Source organism: Marmota monax, unplaced genomic scaffold, assembly GCF_021218885.2.
Source record: "Marmota monax isolate L192 unplaced genomic scaffold, Marmota_monax_Labrador192_F-V1.1 WCK01_AAM20220418_F8-fsc00022, whole genome shotgun sequence".
Lineage (NCBI taxonomy): Eukaryota > Metazoa > Chordata > Mammalia > Rodentia > Sciuridae > Marmota > Marmota monax.
Window position 1 is genome coordinate 2,178,900 of NW_026695215.1, and position 19,934 is coordinate 2,198,833.

Genomic DNA, 19,934 nt, shown 5'->3' on the forward strand with positions numbered 1-19,934 from the left:
ACACAATGGAATATTATTCAGCTATAAAGAAGAATGACTTTATGACTATTGCCAGTAAATGGATGGATCTGGGGACAATCAGATTAAGTGAAAAAGCCAATCCCCCAAACCAAAGGACCAATGTTTTCTTCGACATGTGAATGCTAATCCACAATAAGTGAAGGGAGGGAAGAATAGAAGTTCACTGGATTTGATAAAGGGGAATGAAGGGAAGGGAAGGGGATAGGAAAGGGAGAGAAGTAGAATGAATCTGACTTAACTTTCCTATGTGTATATATGAATTCACCACAGTGAATATCACCATTGTGTACATCCACAGAAATTAATTGAAAAAATAATAAATAAAAATAACTATTAGAGGCCAGGTGGGTGGTGCATGTCTATAATCCCAGCAGCTTGGGAGGCTGAGACAGGAGGACCACAAGTTCAAAGTCAGCTTCAGCAAAAAGTGAGCCTCTAAGCAACTCAGTGAGACCCTGTCTCTAAACAAAATACAAAATAGGGCTGGGGGTGTGGCTCAGTGGTCCAGTGCCCCTGAGTGTTTAATCTCCAATACGGAAAAAAAAAAAAAAGAAAGAAAAAGAAAAAAAATACTATTGGTAAATGGCAGAAAGATCAACAGAGGAAAGGGAGCAGGAGATGGGGAGAGGGAAGGGGAAGGAGACGTATGGGGGGGGGGGTCTTAATTAAAATAGATGTAGTCCAAGCCCTCAGTCATAATTTTTCAATGTTTTCATCACCAGTGATCAGTGGACTTCTTGTGACGTTGAAGAAGGAAAAAGAAGAGATTTGCTAAAGATGTATTAAAAATTTGCATAGACCCCAGAAGGCAGCCTTTCTGTTCATGAGTCTAAGGCTGAAGAGAGCGACTGTTGACTTCTAATAATTGTCAATCTTTTTTTGGATTATATATAAATTATTGGCTAGTTTTATAAAACCTATATGGAAAACTAGAATATTTGGGAAGCATCTTAATCACTCTTTGCCTTCAAGATCTGGCTCTGAGTGTTCCCTCTTGGTACAAGGATTCTGTGAGCAGCCTCTCTAGACCCTGCCTGTCCTGGCCACTGAAAGTTCAGCCCCCCAACGGTGTCCTTCATTTGTCTGCATCTCATCCCAGGATAGTGAATAAGAGCATGGGTTTTTAGAGAGAGGTGGCCTAAGTTTGTTTAGGTTGCCGTGTGTTCATGGGTTGCTCAGGAACCTCTCTGTCCCTGAGTTTCGTCACTTATAAAATAGGGCTACAACAGCCAACTACTGTCACAGGATAGTTTAAAGAATAAAGCAGATGGCGTTCCTTGGGTGTGCATAGTACTGAATATGAAGGCGAGGTCTTTTGTTGTTGCGGTCTTCCACACTGTTACTGTGGTTAACTGTGTACCGTCTGCATTTCCAGCTAAATTATAAATACCTCGAAGGCAGGAAACTTACATCTGTAGAGATGGAAAGGTAGGACGACCTTCCTCTGCCATCATAAGGGTCAGGGTCCAGCCACCTATAACAAAGGCAGGTTAACATGAGAAGAACATAATTTTTTAAACAAAGTTTTATACGTCATGGGAGCCTTCAGACATGAAGACCCAAGGACCCAGGGAAAACTGTTTTTATGCTTAGGTTTGATGGAGACCGTTGACAGTCCACAGAAAGGTGACTGGATTAAAGAGGCATTATCTAGGGGTAACTGGAGGAGGGAAACCCCGCAGGTCTCCTGGGGATGATTCTTGCCTTGGCCTGCAGCACTTCTTTCTCCCAGCTGTGGGGCATCGAGAGTCTTCAGGGAGAAGGGAGACAGTCACTTTCTGGGTCTTAGGGCTGGCTTTGGGGGAGAAGAGCTCTAGAATCTAGACCAACCTTGGGGAAGAGAATTTCTGGTTTTAGGAGAGAAAGAAGAGGGAGAGACAGATAGGCAGGAGAGGGTCAGAGAGAGACTGACTGCATCTGAAACCTTCCAGTCTCCTCCAGCTCAGAGTATTCAGCCCAGCAGAGGGTCACACGTTAGGGTATCTGAGCCCCAACACATTGCTATTCAAATAAAAAGCAAATTAACACGGAATGTTGGAGATAAATATCCAAAGACACAGAGCACATTTGTTAGATCTTTATAGATACCTTAAGGTATCTCTAATTGGTACTCAATATGAATACTGATAGGTTGTTGTTAGGTCTTGGATGACATTTTATTATTTTTCCTTCATTAAATCTTGCTCAATGTTTTACCAATAGAAAGTTATGAACAAATGATTATTGAAGTTACACATAACTTATTCTCATAAAGCACAATTTTGAATTAAATTGAACTTCTGCATTATAAACATGAAGTTGAATATGCTGAAGGTAAAAAGCAGTATTTACAATAATCTAATCTTTTAAAATATTTTTTAAAAGATTTAATATTTTAAATTTTAAATATTTAAAATACTTTAATATTTTAAAAAAGAGTTTTAAAAAGTCCACAGTGTAGTTAGGGATAACTACCTCCCCCATATTCATACTAAGATATACGTTTTCTGAAAGTACTTAATGGTGCTTGGACTAAAGTGTACATTTCAGAGCACTCACATTATGACTTAATGCACTTGCAACAGGCTTCTGAGTGAGCTTACATATTGCTTAGTTTGCAAATGAAAAATGAGAAAGAGTGGGGAGTTAATACCTATGGAGCACTCTTAATGGTTTTCTTTGCTTCCTTTTCCTTCTTTTGTGGTGCTGGGGATTGAACTCAAGGCCTCACATAGGTAAGAGAAGTGCCCTGCCACTAAGCTGCATCCTCAGCCCTTTTTTGAAAAAAATTTAAATTTCAAGATAGGGTTTCCTTAAGTTGTTGAGGCTGGCCTGGAACTTAGGATCCTCTTGCCTCAGCCTTCAGAGCAGCTGAGCTTCTCCGTTTCCCTCTTAATAGACTCTCCATCCATCCCAGCTAGTACTGTGCTCATCAAACAACAGAAAGATGTTTCACATCAAAGCTCAGAATTATGGGATCATTTAATTTGAAGACCGGAAGGAAACATACAAGATAACCAAGATAGCCATCAGAACAGCAACATTTTGACACTTTACTTGGGATATGACTCTGTTTTTGTCAAGTTATTTTCATGCTATTCCTTTCAGGGCAACTCACCATACCAGCTAGTCCCTTCCCCTGTGCGGGGGAGTGGAGCTTTCACATGTTCCTCTAAAGGACCATCCCGGGCTCTGTGGATTATCCTTTCTGGTACTGAAGCCAGGAGTTTGTGGTTTTCCTCTTGAGTATTTTTTAAGGGGCACCACCATATAACATTAGGGGCGAGAAATGCATTTTATTCTTGGACTTTATTCCTCTTAGAGAATAAATAGCCTTTGATAATAAGTCACAAAAATAACGCATTATTAATTAGTAAATTGTCAAGAAGTGCTGTTTGATTCCGTTCCTGTATGGGTCCATTTACATTTCAATTGAGCTTACGCACATTTTTGAAATGCATTGTCGAAAATTTGGATACTTTCAAATAAAATTAAAAAATTAGTTTCTCAACAGATGCAGTGATTAAGGATGTCCTTAATTTTTAAGATACTTACTAGAGGTATTTATAAGTAATCCCGTTAAAGAAAAGTTAAAGAAAAATATGATCGGTAATAAAGCCCCAAACCTTACCTGAATCACTTTGTTCTTTACATTTATTTACATAAAGCTGATTTAATATTCAAATTACTTCCAAAAGGTTTAATTTTGATTTTTTTTTTCTTTCTTTCACTGGAGTTTCTGATCTTTTGGTTAGACGTGCTCCAGGGAGGATTTGGCGAGCTGGCTTGTCTAGGGGGTGTTAACTGAAGCAGCGTGTAAATCAACTCCGGGAATTTTCACCAGGCTCCTTTTGACTTCTCACACTGACGTGACTCGTGACGTCGGTTTATTTGCTTAATTAAGAGGAGAAAAAAAGTACTGTAATAAAAAGGGGAAAAACAAAAACAAACCCCCGAGAACGCCTGGAGGCTGGCACGCCCCTCCCAGCCCCCTCTGCTTCCGCGGAGGCTCACGCCGTCCCAGCAGCAGGTTCCTACACGTGCCAGGCTCAGCCGGGGCGTTCCCGGTTGGGGACCGCGAGCTGCGGGAGCCTGCGAGCACCTGGGCTGGGCCCCGGACACTTGTGCTCCAGGACGCCAGCTCGGGCGCCAGCGGCGCGGGGCTCGGCGGTCCGGAGGGTTTCCTGTGTGTCAGCAACTTCACTTCGCGGAGGAGCGCGCGCGGGTAGTCGCTGGCCAGCAGCCGCCTCTGACCCAGTGCGCCCCTCGCTCTCGCGGCCGACTCGGGTGGCGGCGGCCGGGCGGGGACTGAACGCACCCGGGCGCTGCAGAGACCCTCTCGCCCTAGACGACCGCCCCGGCGGCGCCCCCGAGAGCGCGGGCGGCCGGGCGCAGGCACGCCCCTCGCCTCCCCGCGAGCGCGGACTCCGCCCACCGCGCCGGGAGCTCGGCTCTCCCGCCTGCCCTCTGCACTCGGGACTGAGCCGGGCCTCGGGAAGGGCCCCGACCTGCACGGACCGCGAACAGGACGCGACCCAGAAGGGCACGGGTCGGCGGCCTCGCGTGCACCGATGACCCCAGCGGCCGTGCGCAGGGTGAGGGGGGCCGGACGGAGCGGCGCGGCGCCCTGAAGCCTAGCTCCTCGCCTCCAAGGTAGGGAGGAGGAAGATGCCCGAGCGAAGTTGATCCCTGGGAGAAGGAGGCTGGGGTGCGCCCTCCCTACGCCGGACCTCAGCCGAGCGAGTTCGGCCTGACGTGCCTGCGCACCAGGCGTGCTCGGCAGCGCGGACCCGCGGACCCTCGGGAAAGCGCAGTTGGAAAGTTGGCGGCGGCGGTGCCCTGTGCGCCCTGTTGTGTAACCTCGGCGCCGCCAGCCGGACGGGGAAGTTGTCGGCCCGCCCAGCCGCCGGGTTCAGGCGCTGCCCCGGGCCGATTTCATGGCCCCGGGGGGACGCGCGGCTGCAGCCGGCGTGGGCGAGCCCCCGCGCGCACCCTTCTGCGGGGACCCCGCGCGCGCGATCCCTTCCGCTCGCGGGCTTTGCCGATGCTCCCTGCGCCCTTTGCCACCTCCGCCCTCTCGCCGCCGCTTCCCCCTCGAAGCTGCCGCCTAAGTCGGGGAGAAGAGAATGACAGAGGTGCTGTGGCCGGCTGTCCCCAACGGGACGGACGCTGCCTTTCTGACCGACCCGGGCTCGCCTTGGGGAAACAGCACGGTCGCCTCCGTCGCCGCCGTCACCACCTCCTTTAAATGTGCCCTGACCAAGACGGGCTTCCAGTTCTACTACCTGCCGGCCGTCTACATCTTGGTGTTCATCACCGGCTTCCTGGGCAACAGCGGGGCCATCTGGATGTTCGTGTTCCACATGAAGCCGTGGAGTGGCATCTCCGTGTACATGTTCAACTTGGCGCTAGCCGACTTTCTGTACGTGCTGACTCTGCCCGCGCTCATCTTCTACTACTTCAACAAGACCGACTGGATCTTCGGGGATGCCATGTGCAAACTGCAGAGGTTCATTTTCCACGTGAACCTTTATGGCAGCATCCTGTTCCTGACGTGCATCAGCGCGCACAGGTACAGCGGCGTGGTGTACCCGCTCAAGTCCCTGGGCAGGCTCAAGAAGAAGAACGCCGTCTACATCAGCGTGCTGGTGTGGCTCATCGTGGTGGCCGCCATCTCGCCCATCCTCTTCTACTCCGGCACCGGGGTCCGGAAGAACAAAACCGTCACCTGCTATGACACCACCTCCGATGAGTACCTACGAAGTTACTTCATTTACAGCATGTGCACGACCGTGGCCATGTTCTGTGTCCCGTTGGTGCTGATCCTGGGCTGTTACGGATTAATCGTGAGAGCTTTGATTTACAATGACCTGGACAACTCGCCTCTGAGGAGGAAATCGATTTACCTGGTGATTATCGTGCTCACCGTTTTTGCTGTGTCTTACATCCCTTTCCATGTGATGAAGACGATGAACTTGAGGGCCCGGCTGGATTTTCAAACCCCAGAAATGTGTGCTTTCAATGACAGGGTGTATGCCACTTATCAGGTGACAAGAGGTCTAGCCAGTCTCAACAGCTGTGTGGACCCCATCCTCTATTTCTTGGCTGGAGATACTTTCAGAAGGAGGCTCTCCCGAGCGACCAGGAAAGCTTCCAGAAGAAGTGAGGCAAATTTGCAATCCAAGAGCGAGGACATGACCCTCAATATTTTATCGGAGTTCAAGCAAAATGGAGATAGGAGCCTGTGAAGGCACCAGAATCCCCAAACACCTCACTTTTGTAACATGGTAGGATGCTTAACACAGCCAACTGCTTTCTCCCCTTTAAGTTTCTAGTTAAGAGAAAATTCAAAGAATGTAGTGAGTTAAAGGGGGAGGGGGATTGAAATGCCCTCCTCTGCGCTTAGCTCATTCAGGTTTCTTTTCAGTCCCCCTTCTTACCGACTAGTAGTCTATATAATAAAACAACACTACCTAGTTAAACTTTTACTTTCTTGTCTGCCTTTAAAATTTACAAGCTTTTCTAGTTAAAGTGTGTGTGCACATGAGAAGTAGAGCTATTTAATATTAATAATTTCTCCAGGAAAACTAGCCACCTGAAACTTGAGTTTGTGACTTATCCTGGTTTATTGTTTTTAATAACCCATGGCATGAACAAATTGAAAATCCATATCCTCAAACATACTTAGAATAGTTTAAGAGTCCTTAACTGAGTTCGTCCAGTAAAGAATGAACACAGCTGACTGAATTTCTTTGGGGAATTGAATAGAAAAGTAAAGTCAATGAACATAAAAACCTGAAAAGTGTTTATTTTTCAGTTATTTCTGGAAAACTGCTTAAGACACCCTGGATACTAAATGTCTGATGGTAGAGGTCTGCATATATTATCTTACTGGAAAAATGCATTTGAAGTAATCAAAGTGCATGTATTTTCCTTGTAAACACCATGAGCCCTGCTAGACTTCCTGAGATAATGAGTTTACTTGCACACTGCTGGGCAGTGTCTTAGGACTTTGTTTGTGTTCCAGGACAAGTGCTCACTCACATCTGTGAAAACAAGTTTACAAAAATCACAGTAAAATTACAGAGTAAAGTTTGAGTGCAATTGAAGAATGGTTAGCAAATTGAGGGATGGGGGCAGTGTTTTCAGAAGTGGGTGGTTGAGGGTCGCCCACAATGCAGAGGCTACAATTATACTCTTAAACAGGAGGCAAGTGAGGGTGGGAAAAGAACTTCTAGAACAAGGACTATAAAACCATGGTGGAAAGGTTCTTTTTGCTTCTTCAGAGTGTTTGAAAACTTTAAATGCAATATGAAAAGGAGAAGTAGGCAGAATTTGTATGGGTTGTATTGATGGAATAGGAAGCTAAAGTCTTCCTGAATCTTACATCCTAACATTTAAAGGAAAATGAAACATGTGGAAAGAGAAGTATGGGAAATTAAATTGAAGCATCTAAGGTATCATTGCACTGAAAAGCAAACTGTAGAAAGTACTAATCAAACTGTAGAATGAAGGACTGGGATATGATATGCCCAGTGGTTAAGTGCCTGGGTTCAATCCCTGGTACCAAAAAAAAGAAAGAAAAAAAAAATCCAAAGCAAACTATAGAATGAAGAGGGCCTGGCAGTGTTTTCTTATTCTGCCAGGCTTTAATGAAAATTTTGTAAAATAGTTCAACAACTTAAATAATAATTTTCAGTGAATACTGAATTACTACATTTCTAGCCCTTGAAATGCTCAAATGTTGTATCGTGGGAATGATGAGAAAATATAACAACCACAAATAAACCCAACATCCAAGGAGTTTCCAGCTGTAAAACTTGACCCCATCCAGCTGACAGCACAGAGTGCAGGCTGAGGGTGGAGGACACATTTAGAAGCACCTCATAAGTGGAGTCATGTAGGGCTGTATGTTAAATCAGGAAGGAAGCTCAGTGCCCTATGAAACAGTGTGACAGGGAATTCAGAAATTGGTGTCAGTACTTGCAATGCCCAGATGGATTGAGAATTGTGAGACTTTCGGAGTTGCTTCAGTTTACCCAACTCCAGCCATTAAGATCAATGAAGAAAAGCTGTGTTTAGCCGTTCTGGGTAGTGCTTTTGTTCACAAGTGCATCTTAATGCATAGGATTATGGAAATGAAGTCAAGAAGAAACCTATTGTACTTCCTCCTTTTGAGCAATGAGGGTTTGCAGCATTTTCACTTCATGAGGCTCATACAACATTGTCAGTTTTAAAATCCTAAGACAAAATCTACTTAATTTTTTTTTTAGGGTATTGACCCTTTCAAACAATATCAACATTATTAAACTGACCACAGTTCCACTGCCTGTATTATACTTGAACTTGCAGCCCACTGGTACACATTTCTGTAATATTTTTCTCTCTTTTTTAATTAGGTTTTCTTCCTTTCAGGTCTCAGGATACCCAGACTCCTTGGGGGGATGTGTTAAATACATTGTTTCAGGTTCCAGAGAACTTTCTGTAAGAGCAGATCCAGCCAGAAGGTGGACAGTGGCTAGAAATGTCCTTTTACTAATTGGCATGTTTTTTTTCCAAAGTGTTTCTTCTTTGCTTCATGCCAACAATGACATGTGAATGCATGCCACCTAGTAACAAGAATGATCTTGCCAACTCCTTCCAGGCCAACAGAAGTCTCTGGGAAGATCCGTCCTAATGGTGAAAAACATAACAGAGGGTCAGGATGAAATAGTGATCTATTGGCTGAAAAGCTGATTCATGCCACATGAGGAAATGAGTAAGTATTTGAATAGTAGAGGCAGCAATCTGTTGGCATTTGGATGAAAAAGCTGCTACAATTATAGAACTTAGCAGTTAACTAAGTTTTACAAAAATATTTTAATGCCACGTTCAAGTATTCTTATTGATTGTATAAATGGATATCTTTGACTCTTTGAACATCAATTTGTATTTACATTGAAATAGAAAGATAAGCTAAGAAGAAATGTAGCCTGCAAGTCAGAATTCAGAGTTAAGCCCATAAAGTTGCCGCTGGGCCAGCTGTGGGACTCTTGACCCTTTGAAGACCATTCTTCGTGGATTAGAAAGGATTTTCTGACATCATTTGCTGATGCTGTAAGGGATTTGGCAAAGCTTGAAAACTGGACTGTGCAAGAAATCTGCTACTGTGTTTTCTAGGACTCTGCAGTCCAGTGCTGGACTCACAAGTTTACAAGGTCCAGAGGTTGTGATGGGCAGGTCATACCCTGCAAGTCTTCTCTGTCTCCTCAGACAGGACACTGATTGATAACCTTTGGATACATCAGATATCAGTGCTTACAGCAGCTGCGCTTCAACTAGTGACAGTACTTAAAGGTGATCCTAGTTAGATCTACTGAAGCTTCAGCATTGCTGGTTAAATTGTACCTATCGTAATAGTATTTATTGAGGAAGCTCACAGTCCTTCATTTGTACAGACTGAAAAACTTTCTTGAAAGATCCAATATCATGATGTAAATGGTATTTATTACAATGTATATTATTATGTCACACTGGTGTACTTAACATAATATATGATGCATAGACACAATGACAATTATATATCACGATGCTCTTTTCGAATAGCAGTTTCTTGAAATGTTCGTCTTTGGTTTTCTGTGTGTCTAAAATATGAAAATCTGTTTCGCAATGCAAGTGACTAATTTTCCCTTTAAATGGATTTGCGTGTTAGCCTTTTCAGAGTTCTTCTGTGTAGACACAATCTGGTGTCAGATTATCATAAAATCAATAGTCAAAATAGGAAGTACTTTAGCCAGACTGGCTCTGTCTATCTACATTTTATATATATTATAGAAAAATACATGTTGTCTTTTCAGGAGATTTAGAATTTTGCTCCCCACTGTGATCAGAGTATCCACTCCCAAAGGCAAAATGCTTCTCTTACATCAAGTTGGTCACTTCTGTGTTTGTCTTTTGGAATGTGCATTATAGGACCAACATTTGACTTTATTGACAGGCCTCAGGGAGATGGGAAAAAAAAATCAGCTGATATTATCACCTGTTATTGCTTAGTACTGAAGATTCTGCATTGTGTTTCTTCTTAAAGTGAAATTGTATAATCTTAATTTCTTTGAGATGGAATTTTTAAGTAACACTATCAGCAAGTTCAACATTGCTATTGATTTTAATGTCTTCATTGTTCGGTGGGTAGCTTTAACAGCAGGATTTGGAGACTCATTCTCTTATTGGGCTGCTGATTTCTGTGACAGTTTCAAATTCTCATGTACCTTGTCGTGTACACATCACACATTAACATGAAGGTGAATATATGTTACATATCAAGCTTTGTGAATTTGAATTATGTTTTAGTGTTTTTGCAAAAATGTTTATTTTTATATTATCTGTGATTTTAATATAGAGAATTGAACAAGATTTCTTTGTGATTAATAGTGCCATTGAATGGGTGGTATGAAACAGTGTTACTTGACATTTTGAGCCTTCTCAGGTTTATCTCAATAGGCGGTAGCTTAACGATATCCAGACTAATTGTGTATAATTGTGTTTTTAATAAAAGGAGTATATATTTCCTATAATAGCATAGTACTGTTGCATGCAGGAGTATGCAGAATCTGTGTGTGTGTGTGTGTGTGTGTGTGTGTGTGGCTAAGGCATGACAGCCAACTTTGTACCCACTATTTATAGCAGCAGCAGAGGTTCATAATGAGAGTCACTAGAATTGTACTCACCATAGACAATTAAAACTGAAAAAGACTCAATAAAACCATAAAACGTGGCTTCTGGCTTCTATGTTATTACAGTATTATCATGCACAAGTTTTCCTGAATTGATACACTACATACAGACAAGTCCTGTGGGTGTGTTGAACTAACTTGGGTATTTCTCAAGGTGAAAACTGGGCTGTGAAACTACATGCTAAGGGAAGCATCCAGATGCAAGGTGATTCCTAATATCATCATTATTGGATCTTTCATTGTCAACAAGGGTGTGATTTAATTATTTAAAGCAAAAGACAGCATTGCCCTAATACGTACTTCCCATGTGGGTTTAAAGCACTGACTCTCATCTTCCTGCATCTGACTTGTGATCCATGGACGTCATCATGCTAATGATAGTCCATTGTGGTTGCTGTCTGTTCACCTACTTTGCTTGCATCTCGCAGATGTGTTCACTGTGCTGCAGAGGTAATGCAGATGATGGAATGAAGCATCTTAAAACATCCCCTCTTTCTATCTCAGTGGAGAAGGTAGGTGAACGATGGTCCTGCGTTAGGTTTCCTGGTGTCTGCTGAAATAGGGGGCCCTGTAACAAAAGCCTGTGTGTGGAAAACCTAGCACCCTTGCCGCCCTTAGGATGCATGTCAGTCGCTGCCAGCTCCTCCATTAGATGTGCTGTCCAGAGTTCACTATTTGGGAAGCCTTACTTATTAACATCAAGTGTAGTGTGTGAGGGTAGTAGTGTGTGTGTGGTACATAAATAGAAATTATGCAATTATCTTTCTGATTGAAGAAGAATTTACTCTAAAGCTTTGAACAACTTTTGATCTTCTAAATCACTTTGGGGCTAGAGTTGGAGAGCTCTGTCTCTCCAGAAGTCAATGTGCTTTTGATTCCCCCTCTCTTGCCATAAAGAACTGGAGAGTTTAGATTCTTTTTGGGAGATTTAGAATTTTGCCCCCAATATGACCAGAGCTTCCATTGCCAGATGTAAAATGCTTTTCCTAAATTCAAAGTAGAGTCTTATGGTCCAGAGATCGGATGGGATGGGGCATTATAGACACAGCGGATGTCACTGGAAGTCCATGCTAATGTTAATGCCATGCTTGCTGAAGCCTGCAGGGTTAGAACGCTTTGGGCTGGCCCCTAGGGACTGCCATCTCCAGCCAGCATGGCCACTGGGATGGACAGTCCAGAACAGCAGCTGTGGATGGAGCCAGGCCCCCGGTCTGAGCAGCTGGGAGAACTGGGTAGGGGCAGTGGCAAGAGAGGCTCATGGGGGTCATTGGCACTGCAAAGATAGAAAAGCACTGTGTTTCTAGATGACCTGTGGGGAGAGAAAATCACCTCTGTGGAGGTGGGAAGTCCTTGATGATGGACTAAAGCAATAGAGACCTTGGAAATGATCCAGTTAATTCTGTCACCTTGGTTTGCAGATAGAACAAAGCTTTCATTCAAAGGTGGATCTAGCAAAGAATGTCTATCAGTGCATTGGGTTGTGATTAATGCTCCTAACCAAAACAAAATGGAATAGTCCAGAGGCTGTAACCTGGAAATGCTTTGCCATTTTAATTTCAGACAGACACACAACTTTACAGATACATATACATATATATGCATATAAATCTATATACACACACTTGTGTCCTAGGTTTCAGTGGACACTTTATTTTTTATCTTATCATGGTTAAAAAAATTTTGAAAATTCTCCATTACTCATTTAGTAACAGGTGGCATGAAGTTAAAGGAATAGGAGAAGAGAAGTTGTTTTTCAAAACTGTTCTTAAGTAAGTACAATGGTAATTGCTAATTTTGTACATGTACTTGTCCCATTCTTTCTTTTAGTGCCATTTGCTTCTAAACGTTCCATTTAGAATTCCCACAGAAATTATTGAAGCAGCATAGCCTACCTTTCAGGATGGTTGTTGGCAGTTAAAAGATGTTTTAATTGAAATTCGGATTTATGTAAATGCCGATGACTTACCACTTCATACTGTTTCTTAGTATGTTTGAACAATTAACAGCAACACAGTAAATCTCCACTTGGGCTTAATAACATCAGCTTTACGATAAGAATCCTTGGGCTTGAACCCACTTTACCACTTGCAACTTGTGTGCCCTGGGAAATTATTTAAACCCTCTTGGCTGTGAGTTCCCCTGCTACAAAATGGGCACAAGGGTACACCACACACAGGGTGTTGGAGGAGTTAAGTGAAATAGAGCACATGGTACTCTGTGCAGCTCCCACTCAGGAGGGGCAGGCATGCACTTTTTGTGGCCACTGAGAATTCTGCCACTTCTTGTGCTATTTGTGCTTGTTCTAGACTTCTGTCATCTTCTTTCATGCTGTGGAGGCTTTGCTGGTCTCCTAGAGATTCATGTTGTGGAACTAAGTGGTCTCTTGGGTGCATTTAATATTATTCCTTGGGGTGCCCCACTGAACTTCACATAGTCAAGCGTTCGACTTTTTGTTGATTTGCACTAGGGCACATGCCCAGGGGAACAAAGATGCAGGAGACAAAGTGAATCCAGCTAAACTATATGAACAAGAAGTTTTTGCCGACCTCCTTTGCTGGGCCTCACCTCTCAGGTTCATGGTTTATTTTCAGTCCCACAGTCTGGTCTCTGGTTTTGCAGATCCAGAAACTTGATCTCAACAGTTCATCTAGAGTTCACCAATGCTGAGGGACTGACTCACACCAAGCAAACTGACAAGAGAATCATTTACCAGCTAGATTGCCAATTTCAAGTATACAGTGGCTATATCCCAGTCACAATAACAGACATCTGCCTTTTGTTCAAGGTAGATCTAATTATGTTATCAGAAAGATGCCTGCAGAGCTTAAAATAAGAACAAAATTGGAGATATTCTTGAAAAGCATTTCCAGTAAGGACAGCTAAAAGAATTGCCCATCCCTGAGATACTGGTTATGCTAATCAGCATCTGTCTTTACTTGACCATCAGTGTGTCCTGCACTCTGCCTGCTGCAGACAGCTAAGCAGCACATGGAGTGAAATTTCACATTTGATTATTTTTTAAAAATTAGTTATCACCATCATTACTTCTTGGCATGGAAGCTAAGTTTTAAAAATGTGCTCTACCTGGGGAGGATGGGAGGAGGGGGATGATAGGAAGGGCTGCGGTGCTCCTGAGGCTGGAGATACATATGGGACATCTGGTTGCAAAGGTGCAATCTGTCATTGCAAATGCCACTCCAGAGTTTATGGCAGGGTCATAGCAAGAGATGTGAGAGTTATCTAGGTGGGAACGGTAGCTGTAACCAATCAAGTAGGTGGAGTCACCAGGGAGTATATGCAGACAGGAGCAGAGAGGCAGCAGGGGAGGAGGGGAGCATCACTAGCAAAGATGGACAGAGGAGGACACTGGAGGTGGGTGTGGGGGGTAATGGAGTTACAGAAGTTCTAAGGCAGCCCATGAGGACATTAGCTTTAGAAGAGAATTTTGACCAAGAGGTAATTCTGTATCACTTACAGCTTGAAGCAAAGACATCAGAAAGAGAAGAGGTGGTAAACAGAGGGATTTCTTAAAGACGCTAGAGGAATCAAGCTCCAGGTGAAAGCAGGTGGGTGGAGGGTACCACCAGGACATAGGGGAAGGGCTCATCTAGGACAACTGTGGCTATTGAGGATGAAGGGCAGGAAAGGCCACCGAGCAGAGGAGGGCCAACCACTGTGAGTCTAGGGTATTGCTTTGAGGCAGGAAGATCATGGAAGTTGTATGAGAAGATTGATTTCAAGTTTGGTGACTGAGAACACTGAGTAAAGGGACAGTTGGTGGGTGGAGAATTACAAGGAGTAGTGGAGAGCCGGGATGGCTATCCCTTTCCTGGCAAGCCTGGGTTACCAGATAGCAAAGTGCTGTTTTCTGGGAAAAACAGGGAGGGGAACACTTCACTGGGGCATTTTGGGCAGGTTTTGGGTTTTTTTTTTTAAAAAAAAAAAAGAAGAAGAAGTGAAGAAAACAGAAATCTCCTTTGGGGAGTTATGTCTCCAGAACATATATAAAGAAAGGGCAAGACATGCTGTCAGGAGACAGATACAAATCAGGAAGTCGGAAGAGAAGAAATGGACTGGACAGAGAAGAAGCGATAGCTGGTTAGAAGCAAACTTGTAGCAAGAATGCCTCACTAAATCACGGGGAGAAAAGAGGCAGGTTTAGAAAGATCCCAGGGCGGAAATCATTGATATTTCACAAGAACTTTGGAATTAAGACTTCCCCTAATGCAGGCAGATGGTGCCTTCTGATGGATGGAGTCAGGGATAGGAACGATCATCCTCAGGCAGGGCTTGAGGCTTTTGCAGTAGTTCTAAGACATGACTTTAAATTCACTGGCCTTCTCCCCAGGAAGACTTGGAGACTATGTTACCTCCTCTTGAATCTGAGAGGGCCTGTGACTAAATTGAATAACAGATTGTGGCAGAAGGGGTGTATTGTGACTATGAGACTAAGTCGTCAAAGGTCATGCAGCCTAGCTTGTTTGGAATTTTGTCTTTGGAGCCCTGAACTACCACACAAGAAGCTGACCACTCTGATCCTACATGCTGCAAAAGTCACAGAGAGAGATGAATTATCTATAGAGGGCCTGGAAACCTGTGTGCATGAGAGAGGGAGAGGGAGAGGGAGGGGGAGAGGAAGAAGGAAAGGGAGAGAGAGGGGGAGGGGGGAGAGAATACCAAGGATCATTCAGATCATACCAGCCAGGCATCAGACATGAGTGAAGAAAAGTGATCCAGACTTGTCACCCACAGCTGCATGAGTCTTCTCAGCTGAGCCTTACAAACCATGGAACAAAGACAAACCCGCCTTGCAGAGATTTGTGTAAATGTCAAACCCAAGAAACCTATGAGAAAAATAACATTGTGGCTATTTCATGCCACTGAGTTTTGGGGTAGTTTATTACAGGACGATAAACAACTGGAGCAGCCTAAGCAGACTGTAATTGAGGCTGAAGATATGGTGATACTGTCAATGTTATTGCTTTCTTTTGTTCTCATGCAGATGTGAGGGGGTAAGGCTGACGCCAAGGATGGGGTTGAGTTAAGAACTATATAGTCTAAGTCCCCAACCAGGGCTAACATTCAACTATATACAGATTGATTAAAGGTAGCGCCTAACCATTGCTAAATATTTCAATTATAACCCCTGCCTTCAAGAGTGCCAGAGATGTAGTAGGCATTTCAATTAGTACAAAGTTATTCAAAAATGTAGAAAAGTTCAGAGTGAACTGTATCAATATGTAATGGCAAAAGAATTCCACAGAGGAGGTGATTTTGGTTGGACTTGAATAGACTGTGAAAGTGTATCCATGGAGGGAATTGTTATTCAGTTGGCTGTAAAGGTAAGACAGGATTTAATATTGGGGGATAAGAATGAAAGGCACTATAGCCTTTCTTTTTATTTGGCTAAGAGAAGAAATAAAGAGCAAATTAATGGAAAGAGAATGGACTTGTATAGAAGAAGGAAGAAAATAGATTCACTGCAGCTTAGTGTGTGAAAGAAAGTAATTTGGGCAGAATAAAAACACACTCTAAGGAACAAGCAAAGAGGCTTGTGCTCATTGCAGTAGGCAGCAGAGAGCCACGGAAAGTTCAAATCAGGAAAGAGCATTATATGGGATTTGGTGGGAGCCTGGGCAGTGAGACCTGACCGGACATTGTGACTCTAAGCAGGTCATTTAAAGAGTAATAGTGCTGGTAGGAAAAAATCCCAAGGAATCATCAAAATAAAAGTTCTAAAACTACTGAGTTCAACAAGGTCACAGGATACAAGTTAAACATACAAGTATCAACTGGATTTTTTATACACTAACAATGAACACATGGATGCTGAAATCAAAAATGCAACACCATTTACATAAACTCTAAAATGAAGTATAGTAATTAGTTGTAAATCTATCAGGACACATACAGGACTTATAGGTTTAAATTATATAATGCTGATGAAATAAATCAAGCTGGTTAGGCATACCATATTAGTGGATTAGAAGACTCAATAAAATACAGATTCTAATTTTTCACCTGTAATCCCAGTGGCTCAGGAGGCTGAGGCAGGAGGATTGTGAATTCAAAGCCAGCTTCAGCAATGGTGAGGCACTAAGTAACTCAGCGAGATCTTGTCCATAAATAAAGATACAAAATAGGGCTGGGGATGTGCCCATGAGTTCAATCCCTGGCAGCCCCCCCACCCCAGAAAAGGTGCTAATGTTTCCCAAATTGATACATAGATTTATTGTAACTATTAAAATTCCTGTAAGATTTTTTGTAGATATAAATATGATTATTCTAAAATTTACAAATAAAAGCAAAAGCTAAAATAACTAAACAGTTTTGAAAGTAATCAAAACTGCTCAATTATGTAGCTATAGTAACCAAGATTGTGTGATATTGACAGGGGAATATACACATATATGGATGCGGCATATTAGAGAACCCTGAACTAGACCTACAGAAAAATACCCAACTGATTTTTGACAAAGGTACAAAAGCAATTAAACAGAAGAGAGCCTTTTCAACAAGCGGTGCCAAAGCAATTAAATATCCTTAAACAAACCACAAAACAAACTCTAAAATCATTGATCTAAACCTCATACGTTATGGAAAAATTTAATTAACAATGAAGCATGCACTTAAATGTAAAACCACAGAACCATAGAAAAATCACAGGTTATATTCAGAATGTAGGACCAGGAGAAACTTCTAGGAAATACCAAAAGCATGTCATCCAAAAGGAAAATTGACAAATTGGATTTCACTAATGTTAAAATATTTTCTCTGGGAAAGATCCTGCTAAGAGGAGGAAAAGATATGCTGTAGTTTGGAAGAAAATATTTACAAATGTCATATCTGAAAAAGGACTTATATTTAGAATATATTAAAAACTCTCAAAATTCATTAGTAAAATCACAAATAGTCCATGTTGACAGTGGGCGCAAGGCATGGGTGTATATAGGTGGCAAAAAACAAAGATGTTCAGCATCATCAGCTAAGGAACTGCAAGTTCCCATGAGACATTACTACACACCCATCAAAATAGCTAAAACAAAAATAGTCACAAGACCAAATACTAGTGATGGGATGGGAAACTGGATCATCACATTGGCTCATGACATTGATGGTAGGAATGTAAAATGGCACAGTTACTCTGGAAAACAGTTTGGCAGGTTTTTTTTTTTTTTTCTTCCCTTTAAGCATGCAACTACAATACGGCCCATAAATTGTGCTCTGAACACTTATTACAGAGAAATGAAAATCTGTATTCACATAAAACCTGTGCAAAATGTTTCCAATCTTTAGTTGTAATGGGCAAAAATTGGAAGTAACCCAGATATCTGCCAGTAGAAGGTTGGTTCAATAAGTGGTGCAATTATATCATGGAATAATACTCAGCAATAAAAAGAAACACACTATTGATACAGCCAATAACCTGGACAAATCTCCAGAGGACCATGCTAAGTTGGGGTAAGGGAGATCCCAAAGGACGCAGCCACTCTAGCATCCTCTCACATGATGCTCTAGCCATGAGCACATCACAGAAATGAATACCAGGTGAGTGGACCAGCTAGGCATTGGGGGTGGTGCAGGAGGGTGGGAGGTGGATATATCTAAGCAAGGACAACCTCAGGGAATCTTGTGATGAGAGTCAGGAGACTACCTTGACTCTATCAATGTGGGGAATCCTGTTTGTCATGTTGTATTATAGTTTTACAAGCTGTTATTAGGCAAAACAGAATAAAAGGTGCATAGGAGCTCTCTGTAGTCTTTCTTATAATTGCAAACAAAGATGAGAATTTGCTATTCTTCTCCTGCCTGACTTGCCCTGATCTCCCTCTACTATGCCAATAGGAAGAGGAGTCAGTGCATGACCACATGTGAACTCAGACAGAGCGCCCGGCCCCAAATGGGCAGCACTAAATGGAGACCGTCTGTGAAGGGAGCGGAAACAGAGAATCCTACTACAAGGTCAGAGTGGGTCTTGTCATGTGGCATAGCAGAGCGGAAGGGTAACATTCTGCAGTGTTCAAGACTCCGATGAGCTGGATTCAAACCCAGGAGAAATTAGGAAAGACAGCTGACCTTTCTGGGCTGCAGTTTTCTCAGTCCTCAAAACTGGGCTCAACAATCCCTGCCCCATGAGGTCCTCATGAGGTGTAAATGAGAGGACTTAAGTGACGCTCTTTATAAACTTCCTGGCACTAACTAGTGCTCAATTAAAGGAGGTTGTTGAGGGTGAACGCCAGTGTGGGAGGCCAAAACGAGGGGTCGGGCAGCTGTTGAGGGAGGTCAGTGGCATCAACTAGAGGAAGCAGGAAATTTAAGAGGGTTGGAGTCAAAGTAAAGTCTCAGCTGAGGAAACCAGGACAGAATGACCAGGAAAACAAAGAAGGATGAAGGAACATGGGCAGTGTCAGAACTCCAGAAGGAGTAGTGGTCAGTGCTGGGCAGAACCAAATGAGGCAAGACAATGAGCCTGTGACCTGTCACCCTGCGCTCAGCGAGATGGAGTGAAGGAGAAGGGAGCCCTTTTTTCTCAGGCCAGATGGAAGGAACTGGCTGTTCTGCGGTGACAACATGCGTTGACTCTAAAGCATGCTGACGTGTGCGCCTGTGTTTATGTCGTCGTCGTTGTTGTTGAAGTCTCCAACTCCGAGAGAACAAGCAGCCCCTGGTTGCCAGGATGTATCCCTCCTGCTGCTTCCAAATCCAATTCTGGCCTGCGCGGCCGTCCCCACGGTATTCCTGTTAGCCTCCACAGCGCTCATTAGGACTCAAGCCTTCTCAGCCTTGTCAAATCCCATTATGTGGCACAACAAATCTTCACTTCAGGACTCTAGAGTTTCTTTTCATCTCAACTTGGTTTTAAAATCAACTGCTGGAAACCAACTTTTTTTTTTTTACACTTAGATTAAGAGTTTTTTTTTTAATATAATGAAAATATTATCACTTCCCTGGATGTTTAATTATTTCAAAACCTTTCTTCCATGCTTCACAAGCAACTGAAATAATAATGGGTTGTTCGACTTCTTTGAAAGTAAATTTATGAAGTTTATTAGATAATCTGTTCCTTGCTATATAGTCACAATGGAAATATCAAGCCCTTTTTGGGATCTGCCAAAAGTGCAAATAAATAAAAAATGATAATAATTGTAATTCAACAAATATCCAGAAGTCACAAAACTGCTTTCTTTGCATGAAAATAAATAATTTGGGGTAAAACTTCAG

General features: G+C 42.9%; 1 protein-coding gene across 2 annotated transcripts; it reads left to right on the forward strand.

Moving 5' to 3' along the window:
- Positions 1–4,689: 4,689 nt before the first annotated feature.
- Positions 4,690–10,753, forward strand: P2ry1 (purinergic receptor P2Y1). 2 transcript variants are annotated; one of them, XM_046431647.2, is made up of 2 exons: positions 4,690–6,287; positions 8,416–10,753. In XM_046431647.2, exon 1 carries the CDS (start codon positions 5,127–5,129, stop codon positions 6,246–6,248), a length of 1,122 nt encoding a protein of 373 aa, XP_046287603.1. In that variant the 5' UTR covers positions 4,690–5,126; the 3' UTR covers positions 6,249–6,287; positions 8,416–10,753. The 2 variants fall into 2 exon arrangements, with proteins under 2 accessions (XP_046287603.1, XP_046287604.1); XM_046431648.2 differs by having other exon boundaries at positions 8,645–10,753.
- The last annotated feature ends 9,181 nt before the right edge of the window (positions 10,754–19,934 follow it).

Excerpts from the sequence above, each read along its gene's own strand:
- P2ry1 (XM_046431647.2), top strand. The coding sequence starts at position 5,127 with ATGACAGAGGTGCTGTGGCCGGCTGTCCCCAACGGGACGGACGCTGCC.